Source organism: Pseudorasbora parva, chromosome 4 (assembly GCF_024679245.1).
Source record: "Pseudorasbora parva isolate DD20220531a chromosome 4, ASM2467924v1, whole genome shotgun sequence".
NCBI lineage: Eukaryota > Metazoa > Chordata > Actinopteri > Cypriniformes > Gobionidae > Pseudorasbora > Pseudorasbora parva.
The window spans coordinates 33,756,821-33,777,807 of record NC_090175.1 but is presented as its reverse complement, the minus strand read 5'-3'; the positions used below and the strand labels follow the sequence as shown (position 1 = coordinate 33,777,807).

Sequence of the window (20,987 nt, the reverse complement as noted above, 5' to 3'; positions counted from 1 at the left end):
TCATTGCTTTTGTTTTGTTTTAGCTTTAGCAGGACGATAACTGACAGAGCACTGTAAGCCCGCCCAAATCGTCCCAATGGAGGCTAACGATCGGCGGGTGAAGGTCGCTGCGCGTTCGTCTTTTCAGTGGGGAAAAGGGATTTTATTCCGTTATCTGACTCCATTTAATCACAATTTAGAATATCTATCTATCTATCTATCTATCTATCTATCTATCTATCTATCTATCTATCTATCTATCTATCTATCTATCTATCTATCTATCTATCTATCTATCTATCTATCTATCTATCTATCTATCTATCTATCTATCTATCTATCTATCTATCTATCTATCTATCTATCTATCATGAGCTGTATACAATCCAGGCAAATGGATGATGAAACATTTATTAAAATTAAAATATATACAGGTTAAAATATATAAATTAAACTTTTATATATTTTAGATTCATTGCACACACTTTTATTGTTTTAATACTGATTATATTGGCATACAGCTCATGAAAACCCAAAATTCCTTTCTAAAAGAATTAGCATATTTCATCCGACCAATAAAAGAAAAGTGTTTTTAATACAAAAAAAGTCAACCTTCAAATAATTATGTTCTGTTATGCACTCAATACTTGGTCAGGAATCCTTTTGCAGAAATGATTGCTTCAATGCGGCGTGGAATGGAGGCAATCAGCCTGTGGCACTGCTGAGGTGTTATGGAGGCCCAGGATGCTTCGATAGCAGCCTTAAGCTCATCTAGAGTGTTGGGTCTTGCGTCTCTCAACTTTCTTTTCAAAATATCCCACAGATTCTCTATGGGGTTCAGGTCAGGAGTGTTGGCAGGCCAATTGAGCACAGTAATACCATGGTCAGTAAACCATTTACCAGTGGTTTTGACACTATGAGTAGGTGCCAGGTCGTGCTGAAAAACGAAATCTTCATCTCCATAAAGCTTTTCAGCAGATGGAAGCATGAAGTGCTCCAAAATCTCCTGATAGCTAGCTGCATTGACCCTGCCCTTGATAAAACACAGTGGACCAACACCAGCAGCTGACATGGCACCCCAGACCATCACTGAATGTGGGTACTTGACACTGGAGCATTTTGGCATTTCCTTCTCCCCAGTCTTCCTCCAGACTCTGGCACCTTGATTTCCGAATTACATGCAACATTTGCTTTCATCTGAAAAAAGTACTTTGGACCCCTGAGCAACAGTCCAGTGCTGCTTCTCTGTAGCCCAAAAGTTGCTTGACCTGGGGAATGCGGCACCTGTAGCCCATTTCCTGCACACGCCTGTGCACGGTGGCTCTGGATGTTTCTACTCCCCAAGGTCTGGAATCGGTCCTTCTCCATAATCTTCCTCAGGGTCCGGTCACCTCTTCTCGTTGTGCAGCGTTTTTTGCCACACTTTTTCCTTCCCACAGACTTCCCACTGAGGTGCCTTGATACAGCACTCTGGAAACAGCCTATTCGTTCAGAAATACCCTCTCGCTTGAGTGTGTCAATGATGGCCTTCTGGACAGCAGTCTTACCCATGATTGCGGTTTTGAGTAATGAACCAGGCTGGGAGTTTTTAAAAGCCTCAGGAATCTTTTGCAGGTGTTTAGAGTTAATTAGTTGATTCAGATGATTAGGTTAATAGCTCGTTTAGAGAATCTTTTCATGATATGCTAATTTTTTTAGATTTTTGGTACTTCATGAGCTGTATGCCAAAATCATCAGTATTAAAACAATAAAAGACCTAAAATATTTCAGTTGGTGTGCAATGAATCTAAAATATATGAAAGTTTATTTTTATCATTACATTATGGAAAATAATGAAATTTATCACAATATGCTAACTTTTTTAGAAGGACCTGTATATATAGTATGTAAAGCTTGAAAATAAATAGTCAAGCAAAGCACACTGTTTACGTGAGCTGACTACATAAGCGGTTCTGTTTAAAATGCTGCATACTCCATCACTGCATGTGCTGTGAGAGTTTAATCTGTTTTTTCACTAATCCTATCACCAGAACTTCCTGTAAATGGTCTTAAAGCCGAACTATACAGAAAAAGCTTTCACACAAGAAACAAACCGAACCTTTGTTCAGTTTGATCCGGACCAAGAATACCTCTTTTCGTCGGACCAAATTTTGTCTGTTTGGTCCGGACCATGGTCCGAGGGAGGTTTCACACCTGTAATTTTGATTCGGACCAAGCTGAAAATTCTGAAAATCCGGACCGAACAAGGTAGGTGTGAAAATGCCCTCATTCTGACAATTTCAGACTAGCTTGTTGTCTGTTACTAGCTAAATATAATTTTCCCTGATGTAGGTATAAAGATCGTTTTTTTCTCAAACATCAACACTGCAAAGAGATGGAGGAGCAGCAGAAGGTGTCTGGAAGAGAAGCAGAAAAGCAGGAGGATCTGGGGGAACCACCTGCCAGAAAGCTATGCAAGACCCAGGCCAGCAGCACTCTGGACAGTGTTTGATGAGATAGCAGCAGATGCGCAAGCATCAACATCACTGAGCAGTGCACCTGTGGTTCCTGCCATTCAGTTAGAGACATACCTTGGAGAGACCACAGTACAGTACTGGGGTGTTAACAAAGTGTGCTTGCCCAAATGTCACACAGATACCTCTCGGCACCATGCAGTAGTGTTGAAAGTGAAAGGCTGTTCAGCTCAGTGTCACACATTGTTGATGGAAAAACAAACAAAAAAACATCAGGCTCATAGCTGATAATGCAGAGAAGCTTCTTTTCATCAAATAAAATCTGCCTCTCACTTTTCAAAAATAAAAGCTTAGTCTCTTGATACTTTAGTACTGTACTACAACTGTATATATTTTCAGTTCATCTGCTACTGTTGTGTACTGAAATACATAGAATGTGTTATAGGTTACGTTTATGTCAAATGAATTGAATATTAAAATGTCAGCAACAGCATCAAGTTGTATATTTACTTTGTTACAGTTAGAAAGTAAAAAACATCTGATGAAAATAATACATTGTTAGAAGAACTGTAATAGTAATACTCAGGGCTCAACATTAAGTCTGTTCACGGGCTTGTCCTTCAAACAAGTGAATGACAGATTTAAAAAAAAGTTAAAATAAAGTTTAAAAAAAGTTTTATTTTGTTGTAAATATAATCTATTCTGATGCAAAATTCTCACCAGTGTTCAATCAGCTTTGACATATTTAAATGTGATGTTTTTTACCTTTTATAAAGGGCATTTTCCCCATAATCTTATTTAAATATAGGCTATAATTCAGCTTTCCTTTTATATTCTTAAATTTGATCAATAAATTAAATTCGAATAAGGCACTATAGGGCTGTTACCAATCCATAATTTACAACACTGATCAATTACAACTACATCGAACAATGTTATAAGATTGTTTTAAATATTTTTACAAATAAGAAATGTTGGAAACAATGTTTAAACATGAAAATAAACTGCCAGTAGATGGCAGCAGGTGACCAGTTGAAAAATGTGGTATCAGTGCATCCCTAGTATTAAATAATAGAAATAAAGTGGTGTCCCAGGATCAGGACCAGGACTAAAAACCACTGCTGTACAGTGACTTTTGTTTACTTTAGTTGCAGCATTGCAAGCCATTAAAAAAAATCCCATAGCATTTCCATCACTCTAAAACATTTGTAAACCATAAAAAAGTTAAAATGTAACATTACATTTTTAACTAAATTTAATTACAACGTTTTAAAACAAAATCATGGCTTCAGTACATTTTACTAAAATGTTAACTCTCTTACCTACTGGTGCAGGCTGCGCTGTCAGTAATTGGTTGGAAGAACTTGGAGGAGCTTATTTTTTTGAACTGGGCTTGTTCGTTTGGGTACAGTAGGATCAGTGGAAGGGTAAAATCGAATGTGATCCTCAAACCATCCACCATTTCTTTACATAGCTCCTCACTGTAATAAGAGAACAAAGAAAGCCTATTTAGCTTCAAGATCTGAGTAATTTCTGTAAAATTTCAAGTCAACTTTAAATGGCGTCTTCACATAAAATACTAGAATGTATTCTTGAATGTATACTAATGCATTTTGTAGACAAAATGTATTCATTTAGATAGAATGAGAGGTTGTATTATGAAAACAATTCATGTTATGACAAATCTCCTCACTTGACTGTGTCAGTAAACTGCAACAGAATGCTCCCCAGGCTAGGGACATGTCCCTACCAATATCCAACAACTACTGAATTCAGGGTTCGTACACATTTCTAACAATACATTTGTATGACTTTTCAATGACTTTTGAGGCAAATATTCATGACCTAATGTTTCATGAAACATCTGTGTATTCATTTCAAATCACAGCTAATTAATTGGCAACACTGTTTTAGGGTTCAATTACGGTACTTATTAGCATGCATATTACTAATATATTGGCTGTTTATTAATAAAGCACATATTAATGCCTTATTCTGCATGACCTTAGTCGACATCCCATAATCCTACCCAGTACTTAAACTTAAATGCTACAAAAATACCGTACTAACGATTAATAAGCAGTAATTAAGAAGTTTATTGAGGCAAAGCTAGTTAATAGTGAATGTGTTCTCCATACTAAAGTGTTGCAAGGTATGTAGTTTAAACCCCTTAAAAGGCAAAGATCGCTGACGACCCTAGATTATTGTTGTTCAACATTCACTGCACGTTAAAACATTACACTCTTACTTGATCTGGGGCCCATTGTCTGTACATGGATTACTAAATTAGCTTGACAATTTGACATGTTCCAGGATTGTTAGGATTGTCGAAGCGTACATTGCCTAGGAGTATTACAGGCAGAGGGGTAAATCTTTGCGCTTTCTTTAGTCCCTCTACATGTTACCACTGGGAGATATCAGTAGGAAGCATTTCATTGTTATGCTGACGATACTCAGCTCTATATTTCTTCACGCCTTGACAAAACGTACCAATTCACAAGATTTACGGAATTCATAGCCGATATAAAAAATTGGATGAGAGATCATGTGACGCTTCGTACGTGATGGCTGCTGATCTTTAGAGCTCCTAGAAAGCTCCCTCTTTTATCAACATTTAATTGATAAAAGAGGGAGCTTTTATCAAAGCTCCCTCTTTTATCAACAGGTTAAACTTCATAATTCTAACAGCTTAAACACACTTTTAAACCAGATGAGTGCCAACAAGAAGGCTGCATACTCGCCCGCAAAAACCCAGACTGGAAAACAGATTAAATCTTCAACGTGCAGTGAAGACATGGCGGACGTCATTTCTCTGGCATTAATGAAACATATGTTGGAAGAAGTTGTCCGGAACGCAGTGCATATTGCGATGAAAGATGTGAAACAGTGCATGCAGTCACCGAGTGACTACCGAATTTGAATCACAGATGGCAGTCGTACGAGTGCTTGTCGACAAAATGGACAATATACAACGTGAGACGAGTGGCACGAAACAAGACATAGTCAGCTGCAAATCAGATGTGTCTAAACTTAAAGCAAAGCTGGCAGAATTGGAAGATCGAGAAAGACGCAATAATGTTCGAATTGTTGGTCTCGCCAACAGTGAGGGTGGCAACGCGATACGCTTTCTCACAGAAATGCTTCCGAAGTGGATTCCCTCGCTCTCAAACAGGCCGATAGAGATCAAAAGAGCCCACCGCATCTATGGACAGCAGAGGTCCACGGAGACGGGTCGCACTATGATTTTTAAAGTGCTGAGATAAAGACCATCAGTCTATCTTAGAGGCAAGAGAGGACCAATTCTGGATGGTGAGAATCGGCTGAAATTCTTTGCTGACTACAGTGCATACACTTCGCAAAGGCGGAGAAGCTTCGCTGACACACGGAAAGATTTGTGAGCTTCAGGAATCCAATCTTTTTTGATCTATACAGCCATTCTACGCGTTATGAATAACGGTGAAAACTGTCTTTCTCTTCGCCACAAGAAGCAGAGGAGCAAAACGGCATCTGACTTGCAGCGATGTTAAGCCATAAGAAATGGACATGAATCAAACTGTTAATTAACCAGCCATCGTTACTGGTAGGGCTGTCAATGTAACTGTACGCTTAAGGACACTCCACATTTACTTTAGATAAACATAGGCTACCAATAAGTTAAGCTAGGAACACCAAGCCGACGCCAATCAACTAGTGGCGACGAAAGCAAACTGCTGAGATGGCTCACGTTGGCAGCGTCTTGGGTCCAAAGCGGTCCAAAGTTGCCCTGACACACCAAGCCGACGCTCGACATCAGACGGCCAATAGCGCGTCCGTTCTGCGCCTGCGTTAGAGGAAATACCTTTCCGTCCCAGTTGGTGGCAGTAGTCTGTTTTCGTTATTCGAAGCGGGAAACCGGAAGAGCTATAAAGATATCAGCTGTCGTTTTCGTTTCCCCACACAGACGGATTCGTGCATTTCAGAACGTTGCAAATGGCATTGCCGTTGTCAGCCCTTGGGCTTTTACTTGTGGAAGAGGAAAGGTAGAAGCGGACGCGAAAAATACGAGGAACGCTCACTAAATGGGTGAAACCATACCCGAAGTCAAAATGTGAAACCATAGATTATTACACTTGTTCACCTATCAATGAACCATAACAATAACAGGGCATAGCTCAAACAATACCCTGCAAATTGGCTCATTCAGATGCATTGTGGAAGTTAATGTGACACAATCTGAACAATGGCCACTTATAAGGATTGTTAAAATAAATATATGTGTATGACGCATTCTGATTTACAGTAAATTATGTTTGTGACAATGCTTGGTGCTAGTTCAATGAATTATGACAGAATTTGTATATATTTTTTTCATTGGAAACATGCCTATGGTGACATTTCTTCAAAATGATATCATGCTGCTTCTTGCACATCACATAACAGCAGTTTGGAAATGAAATCTCCAGTGGCACAGAAATGTTAATGAAAATAATGTAACACTAAACCATACACTGAACTTAACTGACAGTAACCATGCTAACTATTAGTTTACAGATATTGCACTTTGATAACATTGTATTGTGGAAGTAACACATTATGAAAATATGTCTCTATTAATTGAAAATCTATTTATTCTTAAATTAAAACATCAATACAGATGTGTTTATTTACCCTGCTAGTTAGATGTCAAATAGCAAAATAAGGGTTAGAATTCTGCATCATCTTGTGTCTTGTGATCCTTTTTTACATAAAGAACTGTGAATGCAAGTACCCAAAGTCAAAGTTTTTTATTTTCCAATGTTCAGTACAATGGGCACAAATAGCTATATAGAGAATAGCTATAAAAGTAGCTATATGTGTAGATTCAGCCAAGGGTGTACTGGGCCGTAGCTCAGCCGTAATGAAGCTGGGCTCCTCACGGGTGCCAATCCAGGTGTCACTGTTGGTACCATCTGAGGGTGAACAGGATTCACTTTTAGACAAAGGTTCCTTAAACAAACAATCAAAATGTGAACAATGTGATACAATAGATTCTTACACTTGTTCACCAATAACCCATAACAATAACAGGGCATAGCTAAAACAATACCCTGCAAATTGGCTAAATGGATCTATTCAGATGCACATTGTGGAAGTTGATTTGTTGAATTACTTGTAAATAGACCCATCTGAACATTCATTGGCCACTTTACAAAAAGCAAAATGTTCATTTGTTCAAATGGAAAGAAAAAATAAATAAAATAAATTATACACACACACACACACACACACACACACACATATATATACATATATATATATACATACATATATATGTGTGTGTGTGTGTGTGTGTGTGTGTGTGTGTGTGTGTGTGTGTGTGTGTGTGTGTGTGTGTGTGTGTGTGTGTGTGTGTGTGTGTGTGTGTGTGTGTGTGTGTGTGTGTGTGTGTGTGTGTGTGTACCCTGATAGTTAGATTTGAGGTGCACTCCTTCCTTTTCGTGTGAGGTTCTAGAAACTGCAGGTGGGTCTTCTGAGCTCCAGAACACATGTACTGGGTTCGCAATGAATCCCACCGCTTCTTGAGCTCTTTCTCTGAGGGACAATAAAAAATAAAAGAAAAACATTACGCTGAGTTATGTCAATTTCATGGCTATTGTAATGTTCATTTTTGTTCTACTTTTAACTGGATGTATTCTGGATGACAGCATTTTTTTTACAGTCGCTAGAACACATTTCTCAATACATTTAGGTCACTTTTGCAAAACTCTCCACACAGTTAGTACACCCGAAATATATGAGGGCTAAACTGTGGATTTATCATTGCTTTTGGACATAAAGACATGCATTAAGTGTTTTGATATCTTTAGTGCATTTTGAATGTGAAATTAACTGCTGTGCAAAGATGAAAGTTGCACACAACAATCTAACATGTAGTTTTTTTAAAAATATGGACTGCTGAAGAAGAAAAAACTATTGCAAAAAAGGAAATCTTACCTGACATGACAACTTTATTTGCGATCTCACGCCACAGTTCTGCTTTCGCCACAGTTGACATAACGTTAACATTTTCCCGTAGTGTGATACTAAGCTGGCCTTTGCTGGATCATGCTGATCAGTTTGTCTTCACTTGCCTCGGTCTACACAGCCATATATATTAACATGTGTTAACATGTATCGTAATGAGGAATATAATCAAATGAGACGACACCTTTCTTTTACTGTCTATGGAGGAGACAGGCGTTCTGTGTTCCCTCTTGACTCTGTCGTTTACTTGCTTCGTCACTTCCGTTTTATTTTCTCGTGCACTGGTTCGCTAGCTGAACAGCAAATCAGAACGATCATATGTCCCGACTGACCGACATGCGGCGACGCCGATTTAACATGTCGAATCGGCTGAAAAACAGCCGACGAGGACCAACGCCAGCCGACGGCGTGGAACTGTGTGGAACACACCGAGGAAACTTAGTTGGCCGACGCACAAAAACTGCCCGACGGCCGACCGTCGGCTTGGTGTGTCCCGGCCTTTAAAGGGGGAGGTGAAATGCCGTTTCATGCATACTGAGCTTTTTACACTGTTAAAGACTTGGATTCCCATCCTAAACATAGACAAAGTTTCAAAAACTAATGTTGGGCGTTTGATAGAGTATTTCTGTGTCAAAAATACTACTTCCGGCTTCTCACAAGTTTCGGAGAGTTTTATTCGAGTATGGGTCCGCTTGACGTTGATAGAGCGGAATGTCCTTGTATGGGCCGTACGAGTTCTTCTCCCGGAAGGGTGCGCGTGCGCGACTAGAGCAAGACAGCAAATGCACGCCCCATAAACACTGCTCTCAGGTGCAGATCCACTCATCCTTGCAACACTTCTGTGGCGCCGCGCTTCACTTTATTCCTATGGGTGACATCAAGCGACATTAACACTTCAGCACAGCATTCCGGGAAGGCAGCGCTGCTTTTGAACCGACTTGAACGCAGAAATGACGGGAAGCTTCACAACATCGCTTCAGTCGTGTCGCAAAAGTGGATCTTCACGGTCACTGCTGTCAGGACTTCACGAAATTGGTAACAGTTACCAAAGAAGTGTGTTTTTGACGGAGCGGTCCCAACGATAAAGGTTCACGGTTGTGCTTTGGAAATAGGCGGTGAGTAAAACTGCTTCAAATGTCTATGTTGTTGGCTATCGTCGCGTAAGTAAACATCAGTAAACAACACGATCGTGTATAACGTTAGTTAATTTATCAATGGCGCATGCGATCTATGGTTTGTGTTTAAATACATTTGTTTAGCTGACCAATATAGGTGTCAGTTTGTTTATTGTAAAACCACCCAAACATAAACCTAGGGTACATTCTCACAAAGCGTGCTTCGTCATTCAAATGGTAACGGTTACTCCATTGTTGTTCTATGTATAACGTTACACTAGTCTGACGTGCAAAACTGTTTTGCTTGCTACTGCTAAGGTTTAGTCGCATACAACAGTCCATAAACCAGATCATGTCCTCATAAACTGCGAGTAAACCCACACAAATGTTGACAGGCCACTAAATACAGTACATACCACAGAGACGGACGTCCTGCTGTTGCTGTTTCTCGTGTTCTATTTCAGCCTCCGAATCTGATTCTGGATCAAATCTGTATTAGTTGAATCTGATTGATAGCCATGGTTTATTTAGGGTAGCGGTTTCTTCTCCACGCTTGAGGACGTCACCGCTTTGTGCGCGCTCATCATTCTTTAGCTTCGCCCACACGATACGCCTCCAGGCGCTCTGTTTTTTTTTCCGGAAAGACTGGGTACAGCCTATATAACTAAAGACTTTTGGGAGATATGAAGGATGCAATACTACTCTATAGGTACTCAAGATTGACATGAGATTGACTGAAACATGTATTCCATGCCTGTGAATAAAGTGTGTCACCCCCCCATTTAAATGCCGTTTCATCCTCAAGGTCATACTGTAAGTTTGGTATTTTTACGTTCATGATTGTTTTTCCTGTTTCACGCAACGCCACATTTGATAATATACGCAGAAAGGTGTGTTTTTAGTTGAACGTGTAATCATTCTATTGTTCCAGTCAACCTTTGTTTTTGACGTCTACACACAGGAGGGAGCGTGTGAGTTTCAGATCAGTGGAACGTATGATATTGTCACGGTTTTACTCAAGTTGGGGAATATCTAGCGGTCGGGGGGAGGAGGAAGTGCCGTCCTAATTTCAACGCACCGCTGGACGACTAGTTGATAAAGTGTTAAAGGTTCATGAAACTCCATAAAAGTGGGCGTGGTTTAGCGGCGGAGTGCAGGGGGGTGAGGGGAGACTGACAACTGATGGCACAGCAACGGCTTTTTCTGATTCAAACAGTTTTATTTTGCTCTCATTAAAAGCACCAAAGCTTCCCACAAATGCACGCTGCAAATTACCACTACATTACATGCAACTCAATACAAACCATGGATTTGTAAGCTCACCATTACACAAATACATATATCCTGTGACAACTATAATTCAATGCACAATTTAATGCACAGTCATTCACAGTTTGTTCTCTGCTTTGAAAATATATGTGAACACGCTGTTGTATAACTTTGATAACTTCTGAAGCTTATTTTGTGAGGTTTTCATGCTGTTTGGTTGGTTAAATAGCCGTGAAGAGCGGTTACACTCACAGCGCGGACGAATCGCCTTAGTGTGAAGACTCAGGAGCTATTGAAGAGAACACAGGCAACGCAGACACTCATACAAAGCGGAAAAAAACACTTGTTTTTGATCCGTTAATGCATCTCTCACTTACTGTATGCGATCTCAGTTAGAAGCGCCGCTGCATCAGTCAAAGGAAAATACCTGTCAAATGCATGCTGTCATGATTAAGCATGTGCTGTCATTAATTAAGCAACGCGTCTTCTCATAGGATTAAGACATGCAGTCTCGTGAATAATTATGAGACAGCGATGAGTCATCGCCATTACGGTTCCTTTCACTGTAACTCAATACCCCTTTGAGTTATTTGATCCAAATCAATTCCTTACAAACATCAGAGCTTTAAGATTAAAGATTAAACTCAAAGATTTAATCCTGAGGTTCGAGTTATAATGTCCATAGGGTTAGGGCTATCTATTCTGATGCTTTCGGAGTTGTGTGATCCAGGTGATCAGCGATCATTAAGCCCGCCGAGAGCAGCCTTACCTCGGCTAGTTCTTTTAACGTTTGCCACTGGCTCTGATGCAGTGTAGTGGTTAAACCATGCAATTAGTCAATATCCATGGACATTACAACTTACTGTTAAGAGTTTCTAGCATCGATTTAATTATTTCACCGTATATCCCCCTACTGGTCGCGTCAGGAACAATAGGGGCGTAGAACTGTCTGGGCCGTATATATCTGTCTGCTCCAGGTCTGCAGCCTTCCCCTTCTCATAACTTTTGGCATAATTATAATAATTAATTTGTTCGATTTATATAGCGCTTTTCAAGGCACTCAAAGCGATTTACATTGAAGGGGGGAATCTCCTCAACCACCACCAATGTGCAGCATCCACCTAGACGATGCGACGGCAGCCATATTGCGCCAGAACGCTCACCACACACCAGCTGATTGGTGGAGAGGAGACCGAGTGATGAAGCCAATCAGGAGAGGGGGATGATTAGAAGGCCATGATGGACAGGGGCTAATGGGCAAATTTGGCCAGGATGCCAGGGTTACACCCCTACTCTTTTATCGATGGACATCCTGGGATTTTTAACGACCACAGAGAGTCAGGACCTCGGTTTAACGTCTCATCTGAAGGACGGTGCTCTTTGTCAGAATAGTGTCCCCATCACTATACTGGGGTGTTAGGACCCACACAGGCCACAGGGTGAGCACCCCCTGCTGGCCTTACTAACACCTTTACCAGCAGCAACCTAGCTTTCCCAGTTGGTCTCCCATCCAGGTACTGAACAGGCTCAGCCCTACTTAGCTTCAGTGGGAAACCAGTCTTGGGCTACAGGGTGATATGGCTGCTGGCTATGGCATGACTTTTGAATCCAGCCCTCCAGCCCTTTGGTTTGCTGCTGTTCTTAAATTATAGAATGCATATAAATAAGGACTTTCAAATTAAATATTGCATTCAGTGAGATCTGATGTGTGATTTAAGCGTTAATATCATATTGCATAATAGGACTGTCATTGTACAGCTAAAATATCAAGTGAATAACACCAAAAGATGTGCATATTCAAGTTAAAAATTGAGGGTACATACAGATTTGTAAGCATTTTTCCTGCACTTTAAAGTCTAGGTACTTTCTGTGGCAATAAAGCAATAACACTCACAATATGAAATTATCCATGATTTGTTTTTTTAATAAATAAAAAAATATTTTTTTATAATTTTCTTTCTTTCTTTCTTTCTTACAACTGCCATTTTCAAAGACTATATTCAAAATTCCAGCACATTTTAACCCCTGAAAACACAACAGGTAAAATCAAGCATTTTCAAAACTCTGAACAAATCATATAAAACACTTGTACGTAGGGTTATGGGAAAGCTGGAACCTATCCCAGTGTCTCAGGCCAAAAACAGAGGGACAGACGGCCAATGTACCATTATATATATATATATATATATATATATATATATATATATATATATATATATATATATATATATATATATATATATATATATATATATGCGTGACAAATTTAACAAAACAAAAAAATTGCTACAACTTACTTCCTCTCAGGTGGCATATAGTGTAGACTCATATTGGTCTGCGTGGAGCTCTGAGGGTGCCGATATCGGTCATTTGCTGAGAAAGCTGCATTTAGTGTGAAGTGTTTCACATAGGACTCCAGAATGTTTACTATATTCATCAGGCATGGAAGCTTCACCAGCTGTTGTTAATGAAACAAAATAAAATAATATTTTTTGTTAACATTAGACAATGCCCTTAAAGGAGACTAATTATGCAATCAAGAAACCAAAGTCAATTTGAACATTTTGGTAGACCAAGTGATGTTTGTTTCCATTGTAATCATCTTAACTTAGAATTGAAACATTAAATTAAATCTTCTTTAATTCATGCTCTTTTATGGACCCGTTACCGGAGGGGTAACATGTAGGCTGTGGGACAAGTCTGTTTTACTCTTTTAGTTTTCGATTTGATAGATCTTCTCCAGGGAACTGGTTCATTTTTTTATAACTGGCTATATACATTTTTGTTGAGCACATTAATGCTGGTTTCCAACATCAATTGTTGCATATTACAAATATAATGTAGATATAAACTCGCTAGCTAACCACAAAATGTTAGCCAGAGTAAGAACCAATCAAAGCTTGTGTTGTTACCTTGTCAACTTGAGTCGGCCAATCACTTCATTATTTAAACTGGTGCCCGGAGACTCGGATGTGAACTGACCGCCGCTCTAAACTCGCTTTCGGTGCAGGCTCCGCTCTCAAGTTAGTTCTGCTGCCAGACAGGTAATAATAAACTTTTTTTTGTCTCCGAAAAGACGTAACTTCTCCGTTGTTTTGGCAACAGTGTATGGCTGCATCACACATTGTGGAAACAGTAGGAAACTAATTAGCACTAGCATTATCTGAAACACTGTAAAAAAGTCTGGGTCTTGGAATATATGAACACCACAAGCTAATTATTTATTTAACTGTGTTTGACTTTATTTACTATGACGCTGAAGTTGGATTTTTTTTGTGCCATCCAGATAAAGATAAGATATGTTTTTCCCATCGTTCAGCCCCTTCTGTGTAGACTAGCAATATGAATTTATCTTATTTGAAGTAAAGCTTATGTACAGTGTATGAAGCAGTGTTTCCCAAACATCTCAAGGAGTAAGTTACACCTTGTCCTGCCTTAGACATCTCCCTGCTCCAAGTACTACACCAAATAGTTAAAAAACAAAGGTCTGCCCTAAGGCATTTATAAGTTTCCGACTGATGAGGAAAAAAAAAAAAACATTTCCCAAAAACTATTCTGTGTGATGACCTTTTGATAACTAAAGTAAATTGTAATATTCCCTCTCGTTTCTCCATCCATGCTGCATTGGGGGAGGCAAGTCTGGCATGTATGAGCCTCATAAAAATGGCTATGTAATGTGTATCAAAATAGTACAGTGTTGAGTATTTTAAAAATGCAGAAAATAATTTCGACAAAATTTGTGTCTGCTTGGACAGAATAACCATGCAGGCATTAAAGATTTTTGTCGCTCTCTTTGATTGGATATCAAAAAAATTGGTGCATGTTTTTTGACATGGCTAGTGTCATCTACTTTGCTAAAATAATCCCCATTATGATACAGTGCTTCAAAGCAGATTTGTAACGTCTTTTTAAGCAGTGAAGTGCTGTCAATTATGAACAAATGTTGCTTTAGAAACATTTTAGTATTTTTAAAATACAAAATACTGTTTATTTTGATATTTCATGGTTGCTGTAATTTGTATTTTTATCTATATACCTTTACAGCTTCAGAATTTTGTATCTTATTTCAAAATACATTTGGATATATTATTGTCCATTCCTGAGTAACATTGGAATTTGTGGTATCGCTTGTCCTTACAGTACTAATTCGTTTTTTTTTCTGTGCCTAGGTTCTGTACCTGTGTATAGCAGCTTGGTAGTTTGTCCGCTGAATATGAAGGTGAAGGGAGTCATAATTTGCAGGAAGACTTCTCTCCAAACATTTCCCTGGGTGGATACTTTTAATCTAGTAATCTCACTGTTTAAATTTGTAAGAATACCATGTAATGTCTTTGTTTCAAATAAAACAATGCTAAAAAACAACAATGACTTTTGTGGTCAATTCATTGTCAACTTTACACTATTCACTGTAATCTTACATTGACTCTATGCTTTTTTCCCTTATTAAAATGTCCAGCTTTTCAATACAAATTTTAAGATACAAAGTGTCCAAAAATATACATTAATTAAATATCACATTGCGTAATTAAGATTAACTGGTTAACTAATTAAGATTAACTGGTAGTGAGAGGTTTATTTAACAAACATTTTTTAAACTAACTACAATACACACGCATACATAGCGTACTACACATTGTCGCATACATGCTGTCAAAGCATCCTGCTTTATTGTTATACGGTCTATGTAAATAAATTCAATAACAAAAGACCACCCATGGGTGATCAATAATGTTAGAGGTCTTCTGACGTTACAGTATCAACTATGCTGGTTGTCAAGGAGATGGGTGATTTGTTTAGGTTTTCTGATACTACGATTTAGTAATCCTACAAATTTGCCCGTTTAAAAATTTAGGAGTTTAAATCGAAAACTTCATCAAATGTGGACAAATCAATGTTGGAAACCATGCTTACACAACTTATAGGGTACAACAGGGCTAAAGGCACACCTCCAATGGTTGATATACAGAAAAATATATACAGTTGGTACAGAAAGTATTGAGACCCACTTAATTTTTTACTCTATGCTAATTAAGTACTTTTTTTTTCCTTCTCATTAATGTACAAACAGTAGGGGTGCGTCCTATCATACCATCCACGATAATACCAGTATACATTTTTACATAATGAAAAAAAATATATATATATATCACGATATCAATGATATAGTGACGCGATGATGTATGGCACATTTACTTTCCCCAGCCTCCACAACACCTGTCAGAGTAGGGTGTACACAAAGAGCAGCTTGTCAGCCTCCGATGGCGATTTAGTACCTAAAAAGGCAGCTACTTGGTTACAAGAAGTCAGTCCTTGACAAATGACATAACATTGACAACTAGGAGCTGTTATTGATAGGGGCGTGATTAGGGGCGGCAGTGGCTCAGTGGTTCATGTTGGTTGTCTACAAACCAAAAGGTTGGTGGTTCAATCCCCAGTTCCACCTGACCAAGTGTCGAAGTGTCCATGAGCAAGACACCTAACCCCAGCTGCTCCCGATGAGCTCGATGGTGCCTTGCATGGCTGACATCGCCGTCGGTGTATGAATGGGTGAATGTGAGGCAAAATGTAAAGCGCTTTGGATGGCCATAGGGTCTGTTAAAAGCGCTATATAAATGCAGTCCATTTACCATTTATTTGATGTTTGCAGCGTAATATTTGACCAGAAGCTTAAAGGGTTAGTTCACCCAAAAATGAAATTTCTCATTAATGATTCTAATGTCCAGAAAGCTAATAAAAACATCATCAAATTAGTCCATATGTGACATGATTCGGATCGCCAATGTCACATGATTTCAACAGTTTGGCAGTTTGACATGCGATCCAAACTGCTGAAATCACGTGATATTGGCGATCTGAATCATTGACCGATTCACTGATTCATGAAACGTTTGAATCTTTTTTGAGGAACACGGAAGAGAAGACAATGCTGAATAAAGTCATAGTTTTTGATATTTTTGGAACAAAATGTATTTTCGATGCTTCAAGAGATTCTAATCAACCAACTGATGTCACATATGGACTACTTTGATGATGTTTTTATTAGCTTTCTGGACATGGACAGTAGGAACGGTCATAGACTGGGAAGTGGGCATAGACTGCATATGCTCTGGGACTAAAAAATAATATATCTTAAACTGTGTTCAGAGGATAAACGGAGGTCTTACGGGTGAGGAACGACATTAGGGTAAGTCTAATGTTAAAGTTTTTAACTTTAGTTAGTGTGTAATGTTGCTGTTTGAGCATAAACAGCATCTGCAAAGTTACAGCGCTGAAAGTTCAGTGCAAACGGAGATATTGCCTTTTAAAGTTATGGCAGTTTATTGCCTGCAAAAATGGCCGGTTTGGACTACAACAACCTGTTTCCTGGTTCGGTGACATCATAAACCCTTGCTATTAACATAAACACTGCCCCAGATGTGACTACTGCCTGTAATGGTAAGGGGCGTGGCGTTTCCGGACAACCTGTGCTTGGCACTTCAGCCAATAAAAATACATGAAACTACATTTGGCCATCTAACCAATCTAAGACCATTGCATTTTTCGGAGGTATGGGCTTCATAGAAGCAGGAAGCAAACGAGCCGTTCAAAGGACAGTGGAGACAGCGGTGTGGAATAAAGGTAAAATATAAGAAAAATACGGCGTAAAAAAGAAGAAAAAAAAAAGAAGTATTAAGACACGTTATACTGTGCCCCATAAACACAACCAAGCCTAGAAAAAAACCACGGAACCACACCTTTAATAAAGTTAAACTAAAATGTTGTTATAATTTTACTTATTTCTAGTAAAAACACTAATGACTTGTACCAAAGCTACTTGGCTTTCATTTGACTAATGCCGTGCATCACTATAAAGCTCCTGCTTTCCGCCTTATGACAATAGATTTACACTTTGAATTAAATATTCTCTCGTCTATGACAGTATCTCAATGGAAAACAATGGTCAATGCCCTTCATTTTGTTTGCACATATAAATGCAGCTGCCTACAAGCTGCAATCACCAATAAAACATTGTTCCATATATATTTTTCTATATCGTGATAAATATAGTTATCGCAAATATTCTTGAAATATCGTGATATAATTTTGAACCTATATTGCCCACCCCTAAGACACAGCACCCCATATTGACAGGAAAAACACAGAATTGTTTAAATTTTTGCAGATTTACTAAAAAAGAAAAACTAAAATATCACATGGCCCTAAGTATTCAGACCCTTTGCTATGACACTCATATATTTAACTCAAGTGATGTCCATTTCTTCTAATCATCCTTGAGGTGTTCTACACCTTCATTTGAGACCAGCTGTGTTTAATTATACTGATTGGACTTGATTAGGAAAGCCACACACATATCTATTTAAGACCTTATAGCTCACAGTGCATGTTAGAGCAAATGAGAATCATGAGGTCAAAGGAACTGCCTGAAGAGCTCAGAGACAGATTGTGGCAAGTCACAGATTTGGCCAAGGTTAAAAAAAAAATTCTGCTGCCCTTAAGGTTCCTAAGAGCACAGTGGCCTCCATAATCCTTAAATGGAAGACGTTTGGGATGACCAGAACCCTTTCTATAGCTGGCCGTCCGACCAAACTGAGCTATCGGGGAGAAGAGCCTTGGTGAGAGAGGTAAAGAAGAACCCAAAGATCACTGTGGCTGAGATCCAGCGATGCAGTCGGGAGATGGGAACGTTGTACAAAGTCGACCAACACTGCTGCCCTCCACCAGTCTGGGCTTTATGGCAGAGTGGCCCGACAGAAGCCTCTCCTCAGTGCAAGACACATGAAAGCCTGCATGGATTTTACCACCTGAATGACTCCAAGATGGTGAGAAATACGATTATCTGGTCTGATGAGACCAAGATAGAACTTTTTGGCCTGCATTCTAAGCGGTATGTGTGGAGAAAACCAGGCACTGGCAACCAGACCTGTCCAATACAGTCCCAACAGTGAAGCATGGTGGTGGCAGCATCATGCTGTGGGGGTGTTTTTCAGCTGCAGGAACAGAGACGAAAACCTTCTCCAGAGTGTTTAAGACCTCAGGCTAGTTCGATGGTTCACCTTCCAACAAGACAAAGACCCTAAGCACACAGCTAAAATAACGAAGGAGTGGCTTCACAACAACTCCGTGACTGTTCTTGAATGGCCTAGCCAGAGCGCTAACTTTAACACAATTGAGCATTTCTGAAAAGACCTGAAAATGGCTGTCCACCAACGTTTACCATTCAACCTAACAGAACTGGAGAGGATCTGCAAGAAGAAATGGCAGAGGATCCCCAAATCCAGGTGTGAAAAACTTGTTGCATCTTTCCCAAAAAGACTCATGTATGTATTAGATCAAAAGTGTGCTTGTACTAAATACTGAGCAAAGTATCTGAATACTTAGGACCATGTGATATTTTGTTTTTTCTTTTGTAATAAATCTGCAAAAATGTCAACAATTATGTGTTTTTCTGTCAATATGGGGTGCTGTGTGTACATTAACTTAAATGATTTTAGCAAATGGCTGCAATGTAACAAAGTGAAAAATGTAAGGGGGTCTGAATACTTTTTGTATGTTTGTATTGAACATTTTTGGAACAACAGATTTTGTGTGAAAATAAATCATAAAATTGGTTTATTTTATTTAAAAATCTTCAAAATGTATGAGGTGACGAGGGGGGCCTTTTACCCTACACATGGGGCAAAAGGCTCACCAGCATAGGACAAATGGCACACAGTATTGATACAAATACTTTCGCTAAAATAATATGTTTTTAAAAATGTTTAAGTTAATACTTTTTCAAAACAATCAGTTTGGCAAAGTTTTAACTATTTTCTGTTTATTTTTGATCAATAAATAAATACATTTTTGATCAATTAATAGGCTGTCATTAAAAAAATGTTAATATAGAAATATATCTGAAAAATATAATTTAAAAAAATTCTGAAAGCATTGAAGGAGATCCCCTAATAATTTAATATTAATTTACAGTAGTAAAAATAACTTATTTTATTATGATATGATAAATATCACATTTTTAAAATATTATGGTTCAATTATAAATATGGTGATTATCTCTAAGGTGGCCACCCAACTTTATATACAAAACTTACCATCTGAATCTAACCATGTCATGTCAACAAATGGATTATAATTTTTCTTTAATTACCTTGAACAAAACTGACAAACATTAACAAGACCTGTGTTTCAAAATATATATTAAGTTGTATTTGCGACTTAAATCTACAACATTTTTAAAAACATCAAATATTAGATCAACTTTGCGCTGCTGCCTGAGATCACCTCAAAGATCAGACAAATTTCCACATTCATCTTGAAAAGCGGATGTTTTGGAAAGGGCTGAGGCAAGTTTTGCCATCTAATGGTTTAGAGGAAAACAAAATCAAAGGAGCCTTTTACACCGTGGAGCCTTTAGCCCCATTGCACCCTAATCATTTTTACATGCCATCTGTAAACAAATTACTTAGATCCTTGGCAGGGATCAGTGAAATTCACAATTTTGGGGTTCGGCCCACGGCCTAATGCATACCTTCTTTCTTTTGTTGATATAGTAACAGTCATCCTCCAGCTTCTTCTTGAGAACATCAGGGATATCAATGTTTATAGTGATGCTCTTGTCTTCACTCTCCCTTTTGGTCTGTGGCTCTTGCTCTTCCCTCTGTGTAAAAACATAGTATTAAGGTTAAAAGAGCATGTAGAATTCCATGTTCCAAGTCATGCAAATTCAGATTATCAATTAATATTCAAATTATTGAAATAATAAAATGTAGCTGCAGGACCAATCAGACACACAATTATTTATTATATTTAATGAATAAATCAGCAAACCCCTTCATCCAACAATACCCTGTGACAACCCCCAAAAATGGCCAGAACTAGGGCTGGGCACCGTTTGACAATTGTTTTAATGGTATCACTTAACCAACCAAGTGTCGAGGCGTCCATGAGTAAGACACCTGACCCCAGCTGCTCCCGACGAGCTGGTTGGTGCCTTACATGGCTGACATCGCCGTCTGTTTATGAATGGGTGAATGTGAGGTGATATGTAAAGCACTTTGTATGGCCATAGAGTCTGTTGAAAGCACTATATAAATGCAGTCCATTTACCATTTTATGTTGATAACTATGCAACATTTGCAAGAATCTTTACTAGTTTTTAAGGGGTCACGAATTGAGAAATCAACTATTTATT

General features: G+C 38.7%; 1 protein-coding gene across 2 annotated transcripts in view; it reads right to left on the bottom strand.

The window, feature by feature from the left end:
* The window catches only part of LOC137073273 (MSL complex subunit 3-like), a 196,930-nt gene that overhangs the window by 97,221 nt on the left and 78,722 nt on the right, over window positions 1–20,987 (bottom strand). For both annotated transcript variants that reach the window (XM_067441597.1, XM_067441596.1), the window contains exons 6-8: window positions 20,325–20,453; window positions 13,096–13,256; window positions 3,755–3,913 (exon numbers count right to left, since the gene is read on the bottom strand). In XM_067441597.1, coding sequence (XP_067297698.1) covers window positions 3,755–3,913; window positions 13,096–13,256; window positions 20,325–20,453 — 449 coding nt within the window. The remainder of the gene's footprint in view (window positions 1–3,754; window positions 3,914–13,095; window positions 13,257–20,324; window positions 20,454–20,987) is intronic.